At 47.6% G+C, this 20,278-nt stretch overlaps 1 protein-coding gene across 5 annotated transcripts in view; it reads left to right on the forward strand.

The window, feature by feature from the left end:
- The window catches only part of CEP170B (centrosomal protein 170B), an 87,185-nt gene that overhangs the window by 14,277 nt on the left and 52,630 nt on the right, over window positions 1-20,278 (forward strand). For all 5 annotated transcript variants that reach the window (XM_081004903.1, XM_081004907.1, XM_081004905.1 and 2 more), the window contains exons 4-6: window positions 3,955-4,033; window positions 9,862-9,920; window positions 13,840-13,978. In XM_081004903.1, coding sequence (XP_080861029.1) covers window positions 3,955-4,033; window positions 9,862-9,920; window positions 13,840-13,978 — 277 coding nt within the window. The remainder of the gene's footprint in view (window positions 1-3,954; window positions 4,034-9,861; window positions 9,921-13,839; window positions 13,979-20,278) is intronic.

Here is a 20,278-nt window from a genome sequence, read left to right on the forward strand (position 1 = left end):
GAGAAATGAGCTTTGAAAAGTTTTCAATGGCATGAAATGAAAGAACTGAGGGCTGAGCTTCTTGCTGAGAAGGAATGTGACTTTATAGATCCTGTAAGGAAGAGGAACTCTCAGTCAATGTGACTGTGTACTGGAAATACAAGTATTTCATATACAGAGAGATACATGCAGAACCACGGACTCATGCATGACTATCTCCCAGGTTGACAATCTCCCAGCTACTCTGCCCCTGTATTCTACTGCATGTACAGATCTGGACATCAGCACCATCTCCCATAATTGGTTGGGGTCCAACAACATCTGGAAGGCTAGAAGTTCCCCATCCCTGGGGTAGACCTTGTTGCTGGGGCTAGATGAATATGGCAGCTCTTTATCTTGGGTCTCCAGCTTTTTTTTTGGACTACAACTCCCATCATCCCTAGCTGGCAGGACCTGCAGTCAGGAATGATGGGAGTTGTAGTCCAAAAGCAGCTGGAGCCCCGAGTTTGGGAAACCCTGGCCTAACACTTCTAAAGCCGAAATCCACTTCTGAAGCATTGTTTCAAATTGAGATTGGGAGCACAACCGTGGTTATAGCAAAACTACGCTGCACCATGGTTAGCTTCAAGAATGAAAGGGGATGGGGTAGAAAGTAGAAAGAGAGGAAGGAAGTAGGACAGAGTGTTTGAGCCCATGAGATCTCCTAGCTGTAGGTAAGAGACCCACCCAGCAGAGTTATTGATGTCTGCAGCAGGCCTTAGCTTGCATAAAAGATGTACCTTGCACAAGGCGCATAGTGAAATGATTTTAAATGATTTCAGATATGTCCTGCTGCACAGAGCTCTCTCTTTTGGCTCCCCAAACCCCCTTCTTAACCTTGTGCGAGCCCCACTGTTTTACATCTGTGCTGTCGCTGTGGCAACATACGGCGGCACATAATTTCCTGTCTCTGTTTGCTGTGCGAGTCCCATCTGCAAAAGACTGCTTGTGCTCTGGATTTCCAAATCCAAGTGCAGCTGTACGTGGCTTGGCTTTTTCAGCGTGCCAGCACATGTTTGCGACGTATTTGCATTTTAAGGGTGGAGAGAAGGCATTTGTTTCTTTGCACGTGCACACCCTTGACTGAGCAGAGTGGCTTTGTACTTTAGGCTCAGGGCAGGGGCTCGGAAGCTGTCTTTGCAGCAGACCTCCCGTAGTGCCTTGGGTGAAAAACCTCAGGGGTCAAATGTGGCTGCCTAGGCTTCTCTTTCTGGCCCTTGGCATGGGAGACAAAAGCAGAGCAACTCAGACCTGTCTCTGTGCCCTCTTTGCACCCCCAACTAATCCAGCAGCCACAAGCTGCCGCGGCGTGAAAATGGCAAGGGAAAGAAATCTGAATTCCGCGAGCTTTTACAAGCTATGCAAAGCAGAGGAGGAGGAGGAGGATCTTATCCAGCCCAAGGAACTGCCCAGCTTCCTCTGTGCTTGTCCTTCAGAAGTACAGGCCATAACTTTCTCTCTACAAGACATTTGCACAACGGAGCTTAGGTACTTCTGGGAATTTGGCACCCTGGGCGGTTGCCCGGTTTGCTCCAATTAGTTGGCCTTGGCTAGCGGCAGATCCATTTGGCTGGCCTAATTGGAAAGGGCTATGTCGAGGATACAAAACAGAGCTGCATGTCTGGTCCCCAGAATGCAGTCTGTGTGGTTTCATTCTGGTCCACACAGCAGGCAAGGACCACGGTTAGACCAGTGCCGATGGCTGAATTTGCACAGTGAGCTTTCCACCTTGAATACCCTGGAGTGGAACACAGCCTGTTCCACCAAGAGACAGCTTCCCTCCCTGCAGGTTGACCTTTCCTTCCCTAAACTCTCCTAGCAGATGGCTTGAGGGCACCTCATTGGATGGGGCTACAGTTGCAAAGGGACCCTCCTCTTTTAATGGCAGGGAAGTCATTGGCCATCCTGACATCCTTGGCTCCTAGATATCAAGATCTCAAGATGCTTGCAGTGCTGCCTGGATTGTTGTACTCTTGTCATTTTAGGAACATAGCAACCTGCCTTATACACCTAGCTGGCAGCTGCTCTCCAGTCACTACCTGGAGATGGCTGGGATTGAACCTGAAACCATCTGTATGCAGTGCAGGTAGAATCATAGAATTGTAGGATCATCTAGTGCAACCCCCTGCAATGCAGGAATCTATCACCCAACGTGAGGCTTGAACCCCTGACCCTGAGATTAAAGAGTCTCATGCTCTACTGACTGAGCTATGCTCTATTACATGTATACAGCACCTTTAAAGCCCTAAACGGTCTTGGTCCTGTATACCTGAAGGAGCGTCTCCACTCCCATCATTCTGCCCAGACACTGAGATCCAGCTCCGAGGGCCTTCTTGCGGTTCCCTCGCTGCGAGAAGTGAGGTTACAGGGAACCAGACAGAGGGCCTTCTCGGTAGTGGCACCCGCCCTGTGGAACACCCTCCCTTCAGTTGTGAAGGAAATAAGCAGCTATCCTATCTGTAAAAGACATCTGAAAGCAGCCCTGTTTAGGGAAGTTTTTAATATTTAATGCTGTACTGTTTTTAATGTTTGATTGGGAGCCGCCCAGAGTGGCTGGGGCAACTCAGCCAGATGGGCAGGGTAAAAATAATAAATTATTATTATTGTTATTGTTACAGATCTTATGGCCTTTCCCCATTTTCCTGTGCTGCTTAGAACGAACATAGCTCTTCCCAGCTGAACTGTCTGTGTTAGCTGCTTTGTCGTTGTTATCTTCGTGGGGCCTCAAATAGGTTTTATTTCAAAAGCCCAAGGTCTTGACTTATGAAAGCTCACCAGGCCGACGTCTGAGAACACTCTGCTCTAAAGTTCAGAGCAAACACATTTACTAGACGGCGGCTGCTCTCTAGCATCGCCCGCTTATCAAATTTCAGAGTCTCTTCCTTGCTGTGATGCCAAGGAAGGCGAAACCACTTTGAGATTCCATGGGCTGCCTGCAGATGTGTAGAATTCGTACTCTGCTTGGGTGAATAGTCCAAAAGCCTCTCCGCACATGGATCGTTCAAGAAATACGGCAAAAACCAATTGCATCTCTCTGAATCTCTCTCAAGGCGGATAAAGTATGTGTGTGTGTCATTGCAGCAATCGCAGTAAAGGGTGTTTGTTGCATTGCCTGGGCAGGGTTAGTCAGTGTGGTGTTCGGTTAACCAGGTATTGTTCAGTTCCAGTCAGCACAGCCAGTGGTCAGGGATGATGGGATTTGTAGTCCATAACATCTGAAGGATACCTCGTTGGCTGCCAGTTAATTTCCAGGCCCAATCCAAAAGGCTGCTGTTGACCTATAAAGTCTTAAAGGGCTCAGGACGGCAATACCCCAAGGACCGCCTCTCCGCAATTGAACCGACCCAAACCCTGCAATCATCATCTGAGAGGTCTGGAGGATGGCAACATGAGAAAGGGCTTTTTCCTGCAGTGGCCCCCCCGTTTGTGGAATGATCTCTCCAAAGAGGCTTGCCTGGCACCTTCCTTGCATGTATTTAGATGCTAGGTGAAAACGTTTGTCTGCCCCCACGCATTCAACTCATTAGCATTCTATGGATTTTTAAATACCGTATTGGCCCGGATATAAGCCGCACCTGAATATAAGACACTCCCTTAAAATTCTGCAGGCACTCACACCCGTTTCGTTTTACCGTAGGTCTGTTTCAGCAGCAATATCGTAAAAGCCATTTTTTGTAAGGTCATGAATTTAAGCCGCACTTTTAACTTTTCATTGTTGGAATTTGGGGGAGGGGGGGAAGTGAGACTTATATTCAGGCCCACAAATGGTATGTTTGTGGGAGGGAGGTTATTGGTTTGTTACTGGTTTTGTTTTATGTATTTTGTATTCTCATTTTGTATTTTTCTGTTGTGAACTGCCCTGTGATGCAGAGTGGCATACAAATTTTAACAACAACAACAGTCTTTTAAATGACGTTTTGCCCTTCTTCTCCACAGACTTTTGTGAATGATGTGCGGATTCCAGACCAGAAGTACATCACGCTAAGACTGAACGATGTGATCCGTTTTGGCTATGATATCCTTTTTGGGCGTGCTCTGTGTATGTGTGTGTGTGTGTGTGTGTGTGCGTGCGTGCCTTGAGGGAGTTATCCTGCCCCCTCGCCAATGCCTGTGGTGGTTTGTATTTGGACAGTGAGTTAATATAGGTCACTCTGAGGTTATGAAATGCAGGATATGAAAGCAAAGTTCTTTCCCTGAGACTCTCGTGGAAGAGTTTGCTTTAGATTTCACCCTCCGTCGCTTGGAGGTTTTTGGACATTTGGCACATGAAAAAATGTTTGCATCCTGGCCTTGAGCAAAGCCAAACAGTGGATTTTGTTGGCTTCAGTGGGGAATTCCCTCTGGATCCCCCTAAATTGGCAACAACAGCACTCTTGCTTTCCATCCCTGTCTCCCAAACAGTTGAAAAAACTTTCACTTGGCATCAGCTCCAGAGGGAAAGAATGCAATTGCTTAACTCTTTTGGAAACATCTGTGAGATGGAGCTGCAGAAGCTTTTGAGGTTTGGCTTTTAACCTCTTCATCAGAGCATCGTCTCCCAGTTGTCTGGTATCTTCAGCCAGTTACCAGTGTTGCGATCGCTTTCTGTGTGTGCTCTAGGTCCCCCAGGCCAGGATTTTTAATAACAATTGGCAGGGGGACGGACCATTTCCTCTGTGATAGAACACTTGATTTGCCTGAAGAAGGTTCCAGGTTAAATCCTGCACACCTGAGGTTAGCAGGTGCCAGGAGAGATCTCTTGCCTGACATCCAGGCAGCTGCTGTCAGCTGGAGTAGACCAGCCTTGTAAATAAGCCCCCAGAGGTTACTAGCCTGCAGCAATGACTACTAGTGCACTAGGCCCCGTGTTAGAAATTAGCCGGGTGTGTTTTGCGACCATGTGGAGCTCTATGGATGCCAGGTTGGCAACTGGGGAAAGCAAAACGTTACTTGGAAGAGTAGGATCTGAAATATTTTCCTTGAAGCTTGAATTGGTTTAATTCTGGATCGTTTGATGTTTTAAGGTATTGTAACCTGCTTTGAGATTTGTTCTTTAAAATATAAAGCGGTATAGACATGAAAGTAATAATAACAATAACAATTCCCATTGGGGAAAAAGCGCCTGGACATTCCATGGTGGCAACTGCAATTCAGATTTAAGGTGCCATTTGGTGAGTTCATGACGCCTGAGATTCTTTTGGTCCATGCCCTTTTCCTTTTATGATTTGTTTGCCATGTTGTGGGTTTGAGGGACGTATGACCACAGGGGGAAAACCATCTGGTCTGTATTGATATAAATATAAATATATGAAATATAAATATATGAATTTATATTATTATAAATGTAATAAAATAGTAAAATAATAATATTATGCTGGTACTGAGAGTAAATGGGGTGTGTGTGCTAAACTTTGCTTATCCTGCGAGATGTACGATGAATGGTGCTGTTGGAGAACAGCTCTCTGGTGTGACTTGTGCCTCCAGCCTATTCCCCCCCCCCCCCAATTTATATCGACCTCCTTTCATTAAACAGCCTTGATGCTAAAATCAGGTCAATGGGAAAAAAATTCCTGATTAGCAAGGCATTGATTTTTAAGCAGGTTCCTGAATTACCCCATGGTCCATACCCACTTCTGGCTTTTTAATTTTTTCTTAAATTCGTCTACATTTCAACACTGTGTTTTCTGTCGAGTGCAAAAACGGGCATTATTCCGCTTTAACATGCTTTGTGGACAAGCAAGGTTCTCTCTCCCAAATAGTGTGGCGGGGCTGGCATTTCAGTGCATCTTGGCAGCAGACACGGGTCTCTCTGCAGGCCTTGGCGTTTGTTCGGATCCTTGTGGTGTGTTTGTGTCAGAGGGAGAGAGACAGAGAAAGGGCGGCGGTGGTTGCAGGGCTAGGGAGAACCTTTTGCTGAAATGGAATCTTTTGCAGATGAAATTGCATGCCTAATTCCTGCGACCTGGTGCAATTTACTCTGGTCCCTCCCTACCATCTGATGGGCATTTTCCAAAAAAGCATTCTGCCTGTCCCCTTCTAGTTCAGCTCTTTATAGCTCGCATTGCCTGAGTCAGCAGTGTTCTCATGCAGAAGGCGACGCATCTGCCGGCCGCCACAAAAACTGGCCGGTTTCCCCAACTGTGCCCTTGTCCTTGGTCTGTTCCCCTCTCTCTAAAAGCAACACGCACAATCCTTTCTTGTGGTTCCAAACATTCCCAAACAACCTCCCACCCTCCTCTGTCGGTGAAGTGCAAGCCAGCTATTCTGTGCAGCTGTAATGTGAGCTGTGTCAACGTTGCCCGTTTAAAACGGTTCGTTGTGCTTTTGACGGGGCAATCTTTTGTGCTGCGTCTATACTTATTGCTCCGGAGGCAGAGCCTGGTGTCTGGGTGTGGCAGACGCATTTTTGCACAATGCTGCTTTATTTGTGTGCCTGCCTTGCCTTCTCATTTCTCTCCAACCCAGGTGTTCCACCATCTACCTGCACACAAAGCTCCCAGGATACAGTCCTATGTTCCATTTTAACCTGGAGCCTGTCTGGGCAATGGGCACCAAATTCATGGTGGAGCTCTGAACTTTCATTTTAGCCTGCTCTTGATTGTGACAAACAGGGAAGCCTTTCCTGTCTTCCTTAAAAATAAAAAAATACAGATAGAATAACAAAAGTGCTTATAGCATCTCTGCTTTCAGTTAATAGAGCCATTTCTACAGATTCAATGGGACTACAGTGGTACCTCAGTTCTCAAACGACTTAGTACACAAATGCCTTGGTTCTCAAACGCCAAAAGCCCAGAAGTAAGTGTTCCGGTTTCTGAACATTATTTGGAAGCCGAACGTCCGATGCGGCTGTCGGCTATTGTTTCTGGGGTGCCCGCACCAATCAGAAGCTGCTCCCTTGGTTTTCGAACATTTTGGAAGTCAAACAGACTTCCAGAACGGATTAAGTTTGGTGCTTTTGTTTTTGCTATTTATTTTTCATTTTTGAGGCTTTTCCGGTTAATTTGTTTTTGTGACTGTGTGGAACCCAGTTCAGCTGCTGATTGATTGATTGTGTGACTGTGGAAATGGATAAAAAAAGCCCCCCATCCAAACAATGACTATCATCAGTGCAGGTAAGAATTTTTTTTAATTTTTATTTTTATCATCTACAATACTGTCTTATTTATTTTATAGTACAGTACATTGATTATTGCTTTCATTTTATGGATCAATGGTCTCATTAGATAGTAAAATCCATGTTAAATTGCTGTTTTAAGGGTTGTTTATAAAAGTCTGGAATGGATTAATCCGTTTTGCATTACTTTCCATGGGAAGATGCGCCTTGCTTTTGGAACACTTTGCTTTTGGAACGGACTTCCGGAATGGATTAAGTTTGAGAACCAAGGTACCACTGTAATGTTACAGACAGTATGAGGCTGGAGGAGGAGAGAGAGAAAGGGGGCAGATAGCAAACTCTGGTATTTTTACATGGTGTGTGTGTGAGGTTTTGGTGTCAGTGTCACGTGGGTAGGTTCTTTATCTATTATTAGTTTTTGTTGGCGATGAGAGAGATTGAGGGGCCCAGGACATGGCTAGAAAGCCTTTTTGTCACCTGAGCAAACCTGGACCACCCGCAGCTGGGTTTCTCAAACATCCACCTCTCCCCCTCTTTGCTCTTAAGGGTGCTGCCTTTCACCTGCACGGAGTGGAACAGGCTTGGCCAAGGATTCTTCTGGCAGCGAATCTGCCCTACCCATGTGATTCTGGAAGCTGGACAGCTCATCGTCTGTGTGCCACAGTGTCTGGCAACATGGCGGTCAAGGGGGCGGATGTGCACTTTCTAGCTGCCTCTGCTGAGCAGTGACCAAGCAGGGACGTATAGCCTGTGCAGCAGCGTTTGAAACTCCCATTGTTCTAGGCCAGGCACCCCCAAACTCGGCCCTCCAGCTGTTTTGGGACTACAACTCCCATCATCCCTAGCTAACAGGACCAGTGGTCAGGGATGATGGGAATTGTAGTCCCAAAACAGCTCGAGGGCCGAGTTCGGGGATGCCTGTTCTAGGCACATTTTGCGATAGGGAGTTTCATTAGCGTGAGCGTTTTCTGAGCTCTGGGCGCAGTACTGCGCCTAGGATTTCAAGATAAAAATTGTAGAGTGGAAGGAAAGGAGGACCTTTTTCTGCCTCCCCGCTTCCAGCTACTCTCCGAAGACTGGAGAAGAATACAAGAATATTACGGGGGGTGGGTGGGGGAAGGACTAAACAAATGTAATATTTTAGCTGCTGTTCATTCATTTTCAGCTTTGTATTCTTGTTATTTAAAAGGCACGCCTAGACATTCCATTGTTGTACCCATAACCTGGATTTAAGGTGCCACATTTATGTCTGTGAAGAGGCCTGCGCGACAGCATTGGTTTTTTTCAACTCTGTGCAGTAGTGATGACCACTGACTTGGATGGCCTAACACTGTGCGCACCGAATGCTGGACTAGGTGTGCCTTTGGTCTGATCCAGCAGGGATTTTCCTAGGTGGTTTTTCTCCTCCTCCTCCTCCTCCTCCTCCTCCTCCTCCTTCTTCTTCTTCTAAAAATCTTTTAGTGTGAGCAACCCTTCATAGGAGAACTTATTTGAAATGAATGGAATGCACTCTGTTTGTTGCAAGGGCATGCCCTGGATTGGTGCAGCCATTCAGGGACTCTCAAGTGTCCTCCTTGTCAATTGAAGTATAGCTTAATTTAATTGCAGCTGGATGGATAGGTGTAAGAGGACTTGGCAGGAAGGGTGGGGGTGGGGGGGAGAGGCAGGCAGGGAGAAAGGAATGATGTCATCGCATAAACTTTCTCCTCCTGTGATTCTGAATCACCTGTTTATCCTCTCTTGACCACCTGAGGTTTTCGTTTTTATTTTACTTCCTTGTAGAAATGATGTAAGTTTTGGCTGCGAGGTGATCCTAGCTGGTGTGCTGTGTATTATTTTTCCTTTTGAAGATGCAGTGACTTCCTTTTCTTCATTGGTTTGTAGAATTTATATAATGTTCTCTCTCTCTCTCTCTCTCTCTCTCTCTCTCTTTATGCAAATCATGATTGGCAGATATAATTGGATGGGAGATCTATATCCGTTCATGTACATATACAACAATAACAAATGACACCTTCTAAAAACTAAGCAGAAACAGAATAAAACTGTATTATAAGTAAAACTGGGCAGTGTACGATTGAAAGTTGGGAATTGGAGACCTTGAAATATTGTGTAAACTTCTTAAAGAGGCATCTAAAGCTAGCGTCTGTCTTCCTCTCAAACAAACAGGGGGACAGTATTCTAAAGATGGGTGCTACAGCCCAGAAGTCCTGCTTCCTCATCGATAAGTGATAATCTGCTGGTCATGGGATGACTAACAGGATCTCCTTGGAAGATCTTAAAGCTCTGTTGGGCCTGTGCTGAGACGGCCAGGGATCTGCAGGATCCCAAGCTGTTGCATCACTGCATCGGGCCTGATCTGGGGCTGATCATCCTGCTCTGCAACTTCCACCCCAGCTGTCAGGAACAGCAGGCCTGCAGATGTTTTGATAGCTCCCCACTGGCGGGAGTGGGAAAATTTGGATTGCACCTCAATTATAACAGCAATGTTCAGTTTTGACATATGCACTGCATCGCAAACCAGTCTTGTCACAGATGGTGAATCTGCATCCCCTTACACACTTTCCCTTTTCAGCCGCTGTACGATGAATGTTTATTTATGGCTGCTTTGAAATCATCTGACATGACCGTGTTGGGAGAGGAGTTGCCGTTGGCTTCTAATAATGTTACAGTTAGCTTCTAATAATGTTACAGTAGATGAGTCCTGCAAAAAAAAACCCCTCTGCCTCTTTCCTTAACGTGTTCTCTACATGCCAACATGTATGTGCTCGAACACATCCAGCACAAGGTCCCAGAAGAAGCACTAAAGGTGAGCATTTGCATTCCATTTTGTGTTTGTTTGTTTGGGGAGGGTGGGATGAGAATAAAGGGGGCTATTTATGACACGCTTCTTGCGCTAGTGAACTGTTTCCACAGCTCAGGGAGATTGCATGAGTGGCTCGACACCATTTTCTTTCTGCTGCTTAGCTTGCAAAATCCCCCAAAACGGGCGTCGGGGAAATGGGATTTCCCAGATTCATAGGAGGCATGGGATCTGGTGCCTCTGATAGCTCTCCTAGCAGTAGAAATGAGGGGCTGCGTGGCTCAGTGGTGAGATGCATGCTCTGCATGTTTCCATGGATAACAAGATCAGCTGAAATTGGGAAGGTCATTTCTGTGGCTGTAGAGAGTGTCAGGGAATTCTACTCAATATTGATCCAGAGCAGATTCCAACGTATAGTTAGCAGAGTAAAAACTTAAACACGTTGCAGGATCCCCCAAAAATAGACCAGAGGCAATTAATATTTCATCTAGCAGAGCTTTACTGCTACTGAAGGCAAATGAGCATAATGGTCACAAATCCAATACAATCAGGATTGGCACTGTCCATAAGAAATCCAGTTGCAGCAGACTTAACTTAAATTTACAATAACTTATAATAACACGAAACCTTAACACTAAGCATACAGTCATACCTCAGGTTACAGCCACTTCAGGTTGTGTCTTTTTGGGTTGCAGACTGGCAAAACCCAGACGTAACCCTTTCCGGTACTTCCGAAACCTGGAGGTACCGGAACGGGTTACTTCTGGGTTTCGGCAGTTGCGCATACGCAGAAGCGCTAAATCACGCTTTGCGCATGTGCAGAAGCGCCAAATTGCAACCCGCAGACACGGGTTGCGAACGTGCATCCCGCACGGATCACGTTTTCAACCTGAGCGTCCACTGTACAGTGGTGCCTCGCAAGACGAAAAGAATTCGTTCCGCGAGTCTTTTCGTCTTGCGATGTTTTTCGTCTTGCGAAGCACGGTCCGTCTCAACTGCGCCTCTTCAAGCGGCTTTTTAAAAAAAGCGCAAGACGTTTTCGTCTTGCGAAGCAAGCCCATAGGGAAATTCGTCTAGCGAAGCAACGCAAAACCGAAAAACCCTTTCGTCTAGCGAGTTTTTCGTCTTGCGAGGCATTCGTCTTGCGGGGCACCACTGTACTATGTACAGAACACCACACCAGAAGGAAGAGAGACAGAAAGAGAAAGTGAAGCCCAGGCTCCTTCTGGCCTGACTTTTATAGTCAGCATGACCTTGACTGAAAGAGATAACAGAACCAGCTGCACTCAGCTTCTCGGAAGGCATAACCCAAACACCACGAACCTTCTGCTTGTTTCTTTCACACAGAGAAGTTTCCAGAACCCTCTTGAATCAATTAGAATAGGAAAGATCTGTACACATCAGATCAATACTTTCTGCGCTAAGAAATGCAAACGGACTCTCCCCCTGCATCTGGGTAGATAGTATTGGCTTAAGCTTAGGTGTGGGGAACATTTGGCCTTCCAGATGTTCATATAGGGTTGGGAGGGGCCCCCAAGGGTCATCCAGCCCGACCCCCTGCAATGCAGGAATCTCAGTTAGATCGTACAGGACTGATGGTCATCTAACCTCTGCTTAGAAACCCCCAGTGGAGGAGAGTGAGTGTGGTGTGCACAATTCATTCTGAGCTTCTCATTCAGCCTTGTTGATGAGAACAGGTGTTGTGCAAAAAGCACAGATGCACCTTTGCACCACCACTCCCATTTATTTCAGAGCTTTCCCATGAGAAACACCCAGTGCAGTATGCTGAAACAATCTTAGATCAGAGTTAATCCCCACCTGGCAGTTCCATGTTTTGCCAAGACTGGTACTTCGCTGATTATTATATATCTCCACCTGTTCCATAGGATAGGCTGCCTTCTTCCCCTTGTCAAGGTTTTGGCCCAGAGTCATGAGCATTAGCAATTTCACTTACTTATTCTTTTAAAGCCAGCCAATGACAAGGTTCTTGTGAAAGTCCATGGCTCAGGCAAAGTTGTCGGGCAGGATTCGGGCCATGTTTTGGCTGCCCGAGCCTGAGAGAATAATACGCACATCGTAATAAAGAAACACAACAGTGCAGATTGGAGATCTTGTGTGAATTCTGTGGCAGGGCAAAAGAGCTTCTACAAAAGATCGGGGGGGGGGGGGAGGAGTGTATTTGGAAACAGTGGCTTGCTTCAGCAACGGGTTATAAGAAATGTCTCCAGCCTTCTTAGAAATCCAGGAAGCTGCCATGGACACACAAACACAGCCCATTTCTCAGAAAGAAAAACTAGTGATGATCGCCTTTCCGAACAACAACAGGCAGAACATCTACAACCCCCACAAAAAAATAAAACACGCACACACACAAGTAGGCAGGCTCCCCAAGCAGGCAGACCACCTCAAAAGTCCAACCCCCGTCAGTTTTTTAAAATATTAAAAATAAGGGGTCTGAGGGTGCCATGGTGTCTATATGCACTGCCCCAGGACTGCAAAGAAGCCCCTTTTCTCCTCAAGCTTCTTGCCTTTGTGCACCCCCCCCGCAAAATACCGTATTTATAGGACGCACTTTTTCCCATCCAAAAATGAAGGGGAAATGTGTGTGCGTCCTATGGAGCGAATGCAGGCTTTCGCTGAAGCCTGGAGAGCGAGAGGGGTCAGTGCGCACCGACCCCTCTCGCTCTTCAGGCAGCTATCCGCAAGCCTTCGGAGCACAGCGGGAGTTCCTGCCGGGCTCAGAAGGCTTGCGGATAGCAGCAAGCTCCAGGAGCGAAGGCGAGGTTGCACGCAACCTCGCTGCCGCTCCCAGACCCATTTTGGGGGCTGGGGTCGGGGGAAGCTCGGGCTTCCCCCGCCCCAGCCCCGCGGCTAAAAAGAAAGCCAAGACAGCGAGCGGGATGGATCCCGCTCGCTGTCTTGGCTTCTTTGCTCTTTGGGGCTGGGGGGGGGAAATAATTCCCCCCCCAAAAAACTAGGTGTGCCCTATGGTCCAGTGCGCCCTACAGAGCGAAAAATACAGTACTACCATTTTTTTTTTTCATTTCCCCATTCCTGTTTAATCCTCACACTGTAACAAATAACAAATTATTAATTTCAATTACAAGGTTCCTGCATTGCAGGGGGTTAGACTAGATGGCTTTGATGTTCCTTTCCAATTCTACAATTCTATGATTCTGGGTCTGTGTGTCCCCCCCCATGGGCTAGGCAGTCCCATTCAAGCACCGACTAGGCCCAGAGATGCTTTGCTTTGTCCCAGTGGCAGCTTCATGTGCTTTCAGACCCATGCCCTGAGTGTTCACATCAACCTGTTTGCAGGTGTTCACGTCAGCTGCTGCTCTGTGCCCACCCACCCACCCAAGTCGCACCTCTCACCTTCCCTGACTCGTTTTTGCCCGGCTGGAATATGTCCTTGAACAGTGCCGGATTTACCTATAAGCTAAACAAGCTATAGCTTAGGGCCCCACTCTCTTGGGCCACCCCCCCCAAAAAAAACAATTAAAGGGGGGGGGGAAACCCTGAATGTACATTTCCAAAATATAAGATAAAAAACAAATAAAATAAAATCTACATACATCAACAGTGTTTTGTGTTGTGTAAGCTCCTATGATGCAAGTAATGGGCCCCACCTGCTAGCCTGCTCCCTAAAATATCACATATAGAGGGCCCCATTAGCTTAGGGCCTCATCAGATCTAAATCCGGCCCTGTCCTTGAACTCCGACAATACTTCTTGCTTGCCTGGATAGTGTATGAATAAGCTTGCCTGTGAATAAACTTAACACTTATTTTGCTCTACCCAAAAATTGTCTCGCGGCCCCCGAAGGCTTGCTCAGAATGGGAGTGTTGCCCTTGGGCTGGGAAAGGGTTTTCCCCCACCCCACCCTTGCGTTATAGACGTTTGTGTGTCTCTCTTTTGCCCTTCAGCATGAGAAATACACCAGCCAGCTGCAGATGAGCTTCAAAAGTGCAGTCATGAAAAGGGTAGAGCAGCCTTTGGAGCACGGCGGAGAGACCGAGTCGCCCCAAGCGAAGCTGGAGAAAGGCGAGAAGAAAGCAATTACAGGTACGGGAAAACCAGTTGGCCGGGGACCGAAACAAGCCTCTCTCTCTCGCTCTGTCTCTCTGTTGCAAGTCTCGATTTTGCCGTTGATTAGGAGTTAGCCGTTCAGCAGGAGTGTGGGGTTGCCATCGTGGATCTGGCGCAATGTAACCTTGCCTCTCCTTAAAAGGTAAAGGGACCCCTGAACGTTAGACCCAGTTGCAGATGACTCTGGGGTTGCAGCGCTCATCTCACTTTACTGGCCGAGGGAGCCAGCGTACAGCGTCTGGGTCATGTGGCCAGCATGACTAAGCCGCTTCTGGCGAACCAGAGCAGCGCACGGAAATGCCGTTTACCTTCCCGCCGGAGTGGTACCTATTTATCTACTTGCACTTTGACGTGCTTTTGAACTGCTAGGTTGGCAGGAGCAGGGACCGAGCAACGGGAGCTCACCCCGTTGCGGGGATTCGAACTGCCGACCTTCTGATCGGCAAGCCCTAGGCTCTGTGGTTTAGACCACAGCGCCACCCGCGTCCCAGATTGCCTCTCCTTACCCATGCCAAAATGAGATCTACGTGAGATTTGAACTCGCTCCCACAGGAGGCAGCGATGGGCTTGGGTGGCATTAAAGAGAACTTTGGCAGATTTGCGAAGGAAAAAGTTATGAGTGGCTACCAGCCAGAATGGCTTTGTTCTGCCTCCATGGACGGAGGTAGCAAAACTTAAACTGTGGGGTTTTTTAAAATTGTTTTAGTTCATTATTATGGTATGTATTTTTGTGGTTTTATATTGTAAACCTCCCTGTGATGGGTGGATGAAGGGCAGTATAATAATAATAATAATAATAATAATAATAATAATGCTAGTGAATAGCAGTTCGTGGAAGCCAGAGAGGCGATTTCTCTTGTGATAAAATCCTGCTTGCAGCTTTCCTATAGACATCCGATCGGCCACTGTGAGAACAGGATGCTGGACTAGATGGGCCCTTGGCAGCCCTCGCTCTTCATATTACTATTCTTAAGAGGGTCTTCTTTGATTACTTTTTATCTGGATATACAGGGACAATGTTTAAGGCAGCTTTTTAGCTGTTCTGCGTTGCCTCACCATTTTGCTTCTTACGTCGACGCTTTTATCAAACCCACCTATATAGGGAGCATTCTTAAAAGGTGCAGTATAAAGAAAGAATAAAAGGAATAAATAATAAAGTTGCATTCTTTGCTGCTCACACTGAGAGTCGACCCATTAATGGACTCAGGTTAGTCGTATCTGTTCCTTTTCAGTGTGATTAGCACTTACTACAACCCTAAATCTCTGATAAATGGGGGGCAACCAGCACTGCATCAAATACAAGGCAGGTTCTTCCTTCCCTTCCCCCTGTTTTCCTCACGTTCCCCTATTTCAGGGTTAAGCAAAAATCTCACTTTCAAATAAACGTGGGTTCTCTTGATTCCAGGCCTTCCCTCCTCTGGGGATCAGCCCGTAAGCCAAATATTTCACCCAGTTTCATCATGCGCTGAGATGGGAAGAAAGGCTTCTCTCTGGCACCACTCGAGAGGCCGCCATCTTGAGTGGCAGGTGCCCTCTGGTTTTTGCTGGACTCCAGCTCCTATTAGTCCTGCTCAGTATGGCCAATGGTAAGGGATGGTAGAAGAAGAAGAAGAGTTTGGATTTGATATCCCGCCTTTCACTCCCCTTCAGGAGTCTCAAAGTGGCTAACAACCTCCTTTCCCTTCTTCCCTCACAACAAACACTCTGTGAGGTGAGTGGGGCTGAGAGACTTCAGAGAAGTGTGACTGGCCCAAGGTCACCCAGCAGCTGCAAGTGGAGGAGCGGAGAAGCGAACCCGGTTCCCCAGATTACGAGTCCACCGCTCTTAACCACTACACCACATTAGCTCTTCCACTGGTGGAAATTCCAGCCTAGGACCATGTTTCCTGGCCAATCTGCCAGGCCTTAGGCCTGATCTAGCAGCCAGACCCTTCTCACGTTCTTATTGGAGGGCCGCGGTTTGGGGCGAGGCTGGTGTGGAGAACAGAATAAATAGAATAAATGTCTGGAAAGGGTCTGAGGATAACTAGGCCAAGGAGTATAGCTCAGTGTAGTTGCTCTTTAATTGAATTACCGTGTTTTCCGGCATATAAGATGACTGGGCGTATAAGACGACCCCCAACTTTTCCTGTTAAAATATAGAGTTTGGGATATACTCGCCGTATAAGACTACTCCCGCCTGCAGCCAACTAGAAGCAGCCCCCCAACCTAAAGCCCGCCAAGCGCTGCCAGGGGCAGAGCGCCCACCCCTCCACTGCCTGTGCTGTCCCAGCAGCAGCAACCTGAGGCGAGGCGAGCAAGTCCCGATCGGCCGTCCAGCAAAGCGGAAGGCTGCGCTCACCGGCTGGTAGTTCTGGCAGTTGTGGGGATGCCCAGCTCCTTGGAGCGCCGGCCAAAGCCGTGCACCACCTTGCCGTGGGAAGGGGAGGCTGCTGCGGTTGCTGCTTCTTCGGGAGGTGGTCAGGGATGGAGGTGGGGGTGGCGCTTACCATCCTTCTGCCCGTCGCCGTTCCAAGCCAGCCACCGCCGCCACCTGCCACAACCATACCCGGCGTATAAGATGACCCCCAACTTTGGAGAAGATTTTCCGGGGTTCAAAAGTCATCTTATACACCAGAACATACAGTAATTATATTTTAAGAATGCGCACACCTCAGTACAGCTTAAGTGATATTCCAAAAGGTATGGGACAGGGCTGGTGAAAGCTGAAGAGACCGACCGACCCCTTCCTCTCCCCTCAACCACGTATTATTAGTGTTGTCTTGAAGGCCAGTTGTTGCCCTGGCAACCCCTTGTGCGTTAGAAGGAAGGAAGGCAGCCTTGCACAGGAAGTTTTGATGCTTTATTCTGCTTTATATTTGCTGGAAGATGCCCCAGAGTGGTTGGGGCAACCCCGTCAGATGGGCGGGGTGCAAATAATGCAATTGTTATGATTAAGACTGACAGGAGTCTCCTTTCAGTTCACCCTTAAAGCCCATCTCAGTTGCAAAGGGAAGGGAAAGGGATTCTTTGCTGGACTTATGGAGGCTGATCTCAGTGACGGCAGTTTCTCGTGACCTTAATCTTCCATGCTGGCGTATTTGTCCTTGCAAAAATCCTCTCTAAGCTGGGATCAGGTATTAGAGCCATCCTTTCCCTGTCGGTTCTTTATTTGAGCTGAGAGAGAGAGAGTAAGTTTGCAGGCATGCACCTACCTCTTTTTCATCCATGTGTTGTGTTCAAAAGGCACACCTCCCTTTCGGGGCTTGTCTCCATTTACCTTTCCTCCGTTCATTCCAGGCACAGTCTGTGATTTGGAGCTCCAGGTCTGAGAGTCCTTTTTTGCCTTGAGCTTTCCCTGCCAACCCTGCCCCCCAAGCTCTTTTTAAAGCTTGATTGGAGCAAACCATCAGTCCGAGGAAAACCCAAATTGATGTTTGCTCGGATTCAGCTTAAAAGAGCTGGTTTCTGTGGGGAAAGTTCGGGGCAAATAAAAATAAAAATAAAAATGCTTGGACATTGAGTTTTAAATCGTGGAAAGAGAGGGGCAAAATATAAGGGTGAGTAAGCCCTCTGTGGCTGGTGGCTGTCAGTTTTACCTGTGACGTCTCCAGCAGACATGACAAGCTCCATTTTGCATTGCTCGAAGCGAGCCTGGAGTTTGCGTTCAGCAGGAGCCGCTTCCCGTGATGAGCTGCGACAGCAGGCAAAGGTGAAAGGAAGCAACTGTCTTCTCAGCCTCGAAGGAAACTTCCCGGTGGCAACAGCTGTCATGCGAGCCAGATCCTTGCCGTGCCGTTGTAAAGCACAACCGCCCTCCCGTGTCAATCCCCAGAGTAATTAATTCGCATCCCTTGCCCGTCTTATCTTGTCGGCTGCTGGAGATTACACAAGATCGCCTACATCGGGGCAGCCAATGTGCCATCATCCGGATTCTGGACTGCAGCTGCCATCGTCCCTGACCATTGGCCGAGCTAGCTGGGGGTTACGGGAGTCTCAGCCCAGTACCATCTGGAAGGCTGCCATGTTGACTATGCACCTTGCAAGCTAACATTTGCAGTAGTTCTGTTGAAAATTGGTGGAAAGTTTAGGCATGCTCAGAGTTCTGTTAGAACCCAACTTTACAGGTCTACAGGCCATCCTGCTGCTTTTGAGCCTGTTGGCTGTGCCTGTCTGTTGCCTGCACATTTGCAAAGCTAAACAGGGTCTGGTATGGTTTCAGATTGGATGGGGGGCTGCGTGTTGAGATTCCTGCATTGCAAGGGGTTGGACGAGATGACACTTCCAGCTCTACAATTCTATGGTTCTATGTACAGCATTACTAAGAAGAGGATCTAAGTGTGTACAGTTGCATTGCTTGGGTGCCCGGGGTGTGACCAGTTGGGTGCTAGGCATTTGGAGCCATGGCCCAATAGACGTGGTCTTGCCTTCCCTGCCATGCATTTGGGGTATGGGCAGATGTCTGTCCATACCACCTGTCTGGGCAAGTAGTAGTAGTAATACTAATACTACTAACTACTACTACTACTAATAATTTATTTATACCCCACCCATCTGACCAGGCCTCCCCAGCCACTCTGGGCGGCTTCCAACAAAATATTAAAATACAGTAATGCATCAAACATTAAAAGCTTCCCTAAACAAGGCTGCCTTCAGATGTCTTCTAAAAGTCTGGTAGTTGTTTATCTCTTTGACATCTGATGGGAGGGCATTCCACAGGGCGGGCGCCACTACCGAGAAGGCCCTCTGCCTGGTTCCCTGTAGCTTTGCTTCTCGCAGTGAGGGAACTGCCAGAAGACCCTTGACGCTGGACCTCAGTGTCTGGGTAGAACGATGGGGGTGGAGACGCTCCTTCAGATATACTGGACCGAGGCCATAGCTGTATCAAAATCCAGATCTGGAAGTGCATGTTCTAAAAGTGATGCAAAGTACCTTTGGGAACCGCAGTTTGTTAAGGGTGCAGAGCAGGGGTAACCAATGTGGGGCTTCCGGATGTTGTTAGACTACAACTCCCATCATCCACTGCTGGCTGAGGCTGATGGGAGTTGTAGTCCAACCATACCTGATGCTGATTGCCCCTGCTGCAGAGCACTATTGCGTCAATTTAACACTCATGGCTCCCCCCAAAGCATCACTGGAGCTCTGCAAAGAGTGCAGAGAGTTGTCAGGAGATGCCTATTCGCTTCACAGAGCTACAATTCCCAGAGTTCCTTGATTGTTAAACCACTCTGGAAATTGTAGCTCTGTGTGGGGAATAGAGGTTGGCTCTCAGCTCTCAGCGCCTTTAACAAACTGCAGTTCCCTGGATTCTTAGGGGAAGCCATGGCTGTTTAAAGTGGTGTCATGCTGCTTTTAAGTGTATTGTGCGGATGTCGTCCCACCAGAATAAGGACTTCAACGGGAGCCCTGCAGTGCAGGCGGAACATGGTAGACTGACTGGGCAAAGGGAAAAGGTGCGGCCCCTGTTATTTCTGCCGTGCCTCGCCAATGCAGAGGCTTCATAATATCTGCCAATTACAACAACTGTTGTTGCACAACCCCATTCACTTCTGAGGCGGAACAGGGCTCCAGGGCTTGAGCACTCGCTTGTCCCAGGTCACTCACAAATTTAGATACCAGACTCAGGCATAGTCTATGTTCTGGAATCCTTTGGTCTAAAATTGCTTGCTTTCCACAGGCAGAGAATCTCTTTTTGAGGAAAGGTGAGGGGAAGGAAGGAAGGAATAATAATAATCATTTACAGATTTAGTAGTCTGGGAAAATACGAAAAGGTCTTCAGTGCCAGAAAAGCTAGCAGAGTAGTCCCAAGGTGAGCCTCCCCTAGAGAGAGCATTCCATAATTGTGGGGCCACCACTGAGAAGGCACCTGCCTCATTTCTGATGCTCACCTGGAGAAGGGCCTCCTGCAAAGGGGTTTCTTCAATTGCTGTGGTCCTGAACTGTACAGGGCTTTATGTGGCAGATGCATTCGATCATGTTCAGGGCTGTGAACCACCCTAAGGTATTTGGATGAAGCGCACAAATTTAAACAATAAATAGTTGATCAGTTTTGCTGGGTTGATTATTAAACCGATTAGTTTTAATGGGGTTTTGAATAAATGTTCAGTTAATTGCCACTGCTATGAATTCCATTGTGTTATTGTGAGACTCTTGATCTCAGGGTTGTGGGTTTGAATCTCATGTTGGGCAAAAGATTCCTGCATTGCAGGGGGTTGGTCTAAATGATCCTCGTGGTCCCTCCCAACTCTGATTCTATGCTTCTATGTTATCCCTTCTTCATTATTCTGAAGGAGTACA

The sequence above is a fragment of the Podarcis pityusensis genome (genome assembly GCF_964106645.2).
Source record: "Podarcis pityusensis genome assembly, chromosome: 1".
Lineage (NCBI taxonomy): Eukaryota > Metazoa > Chordata > Lepidosauria > Squamata > Lacertidae > Podarcis > Podarcis pityusensis.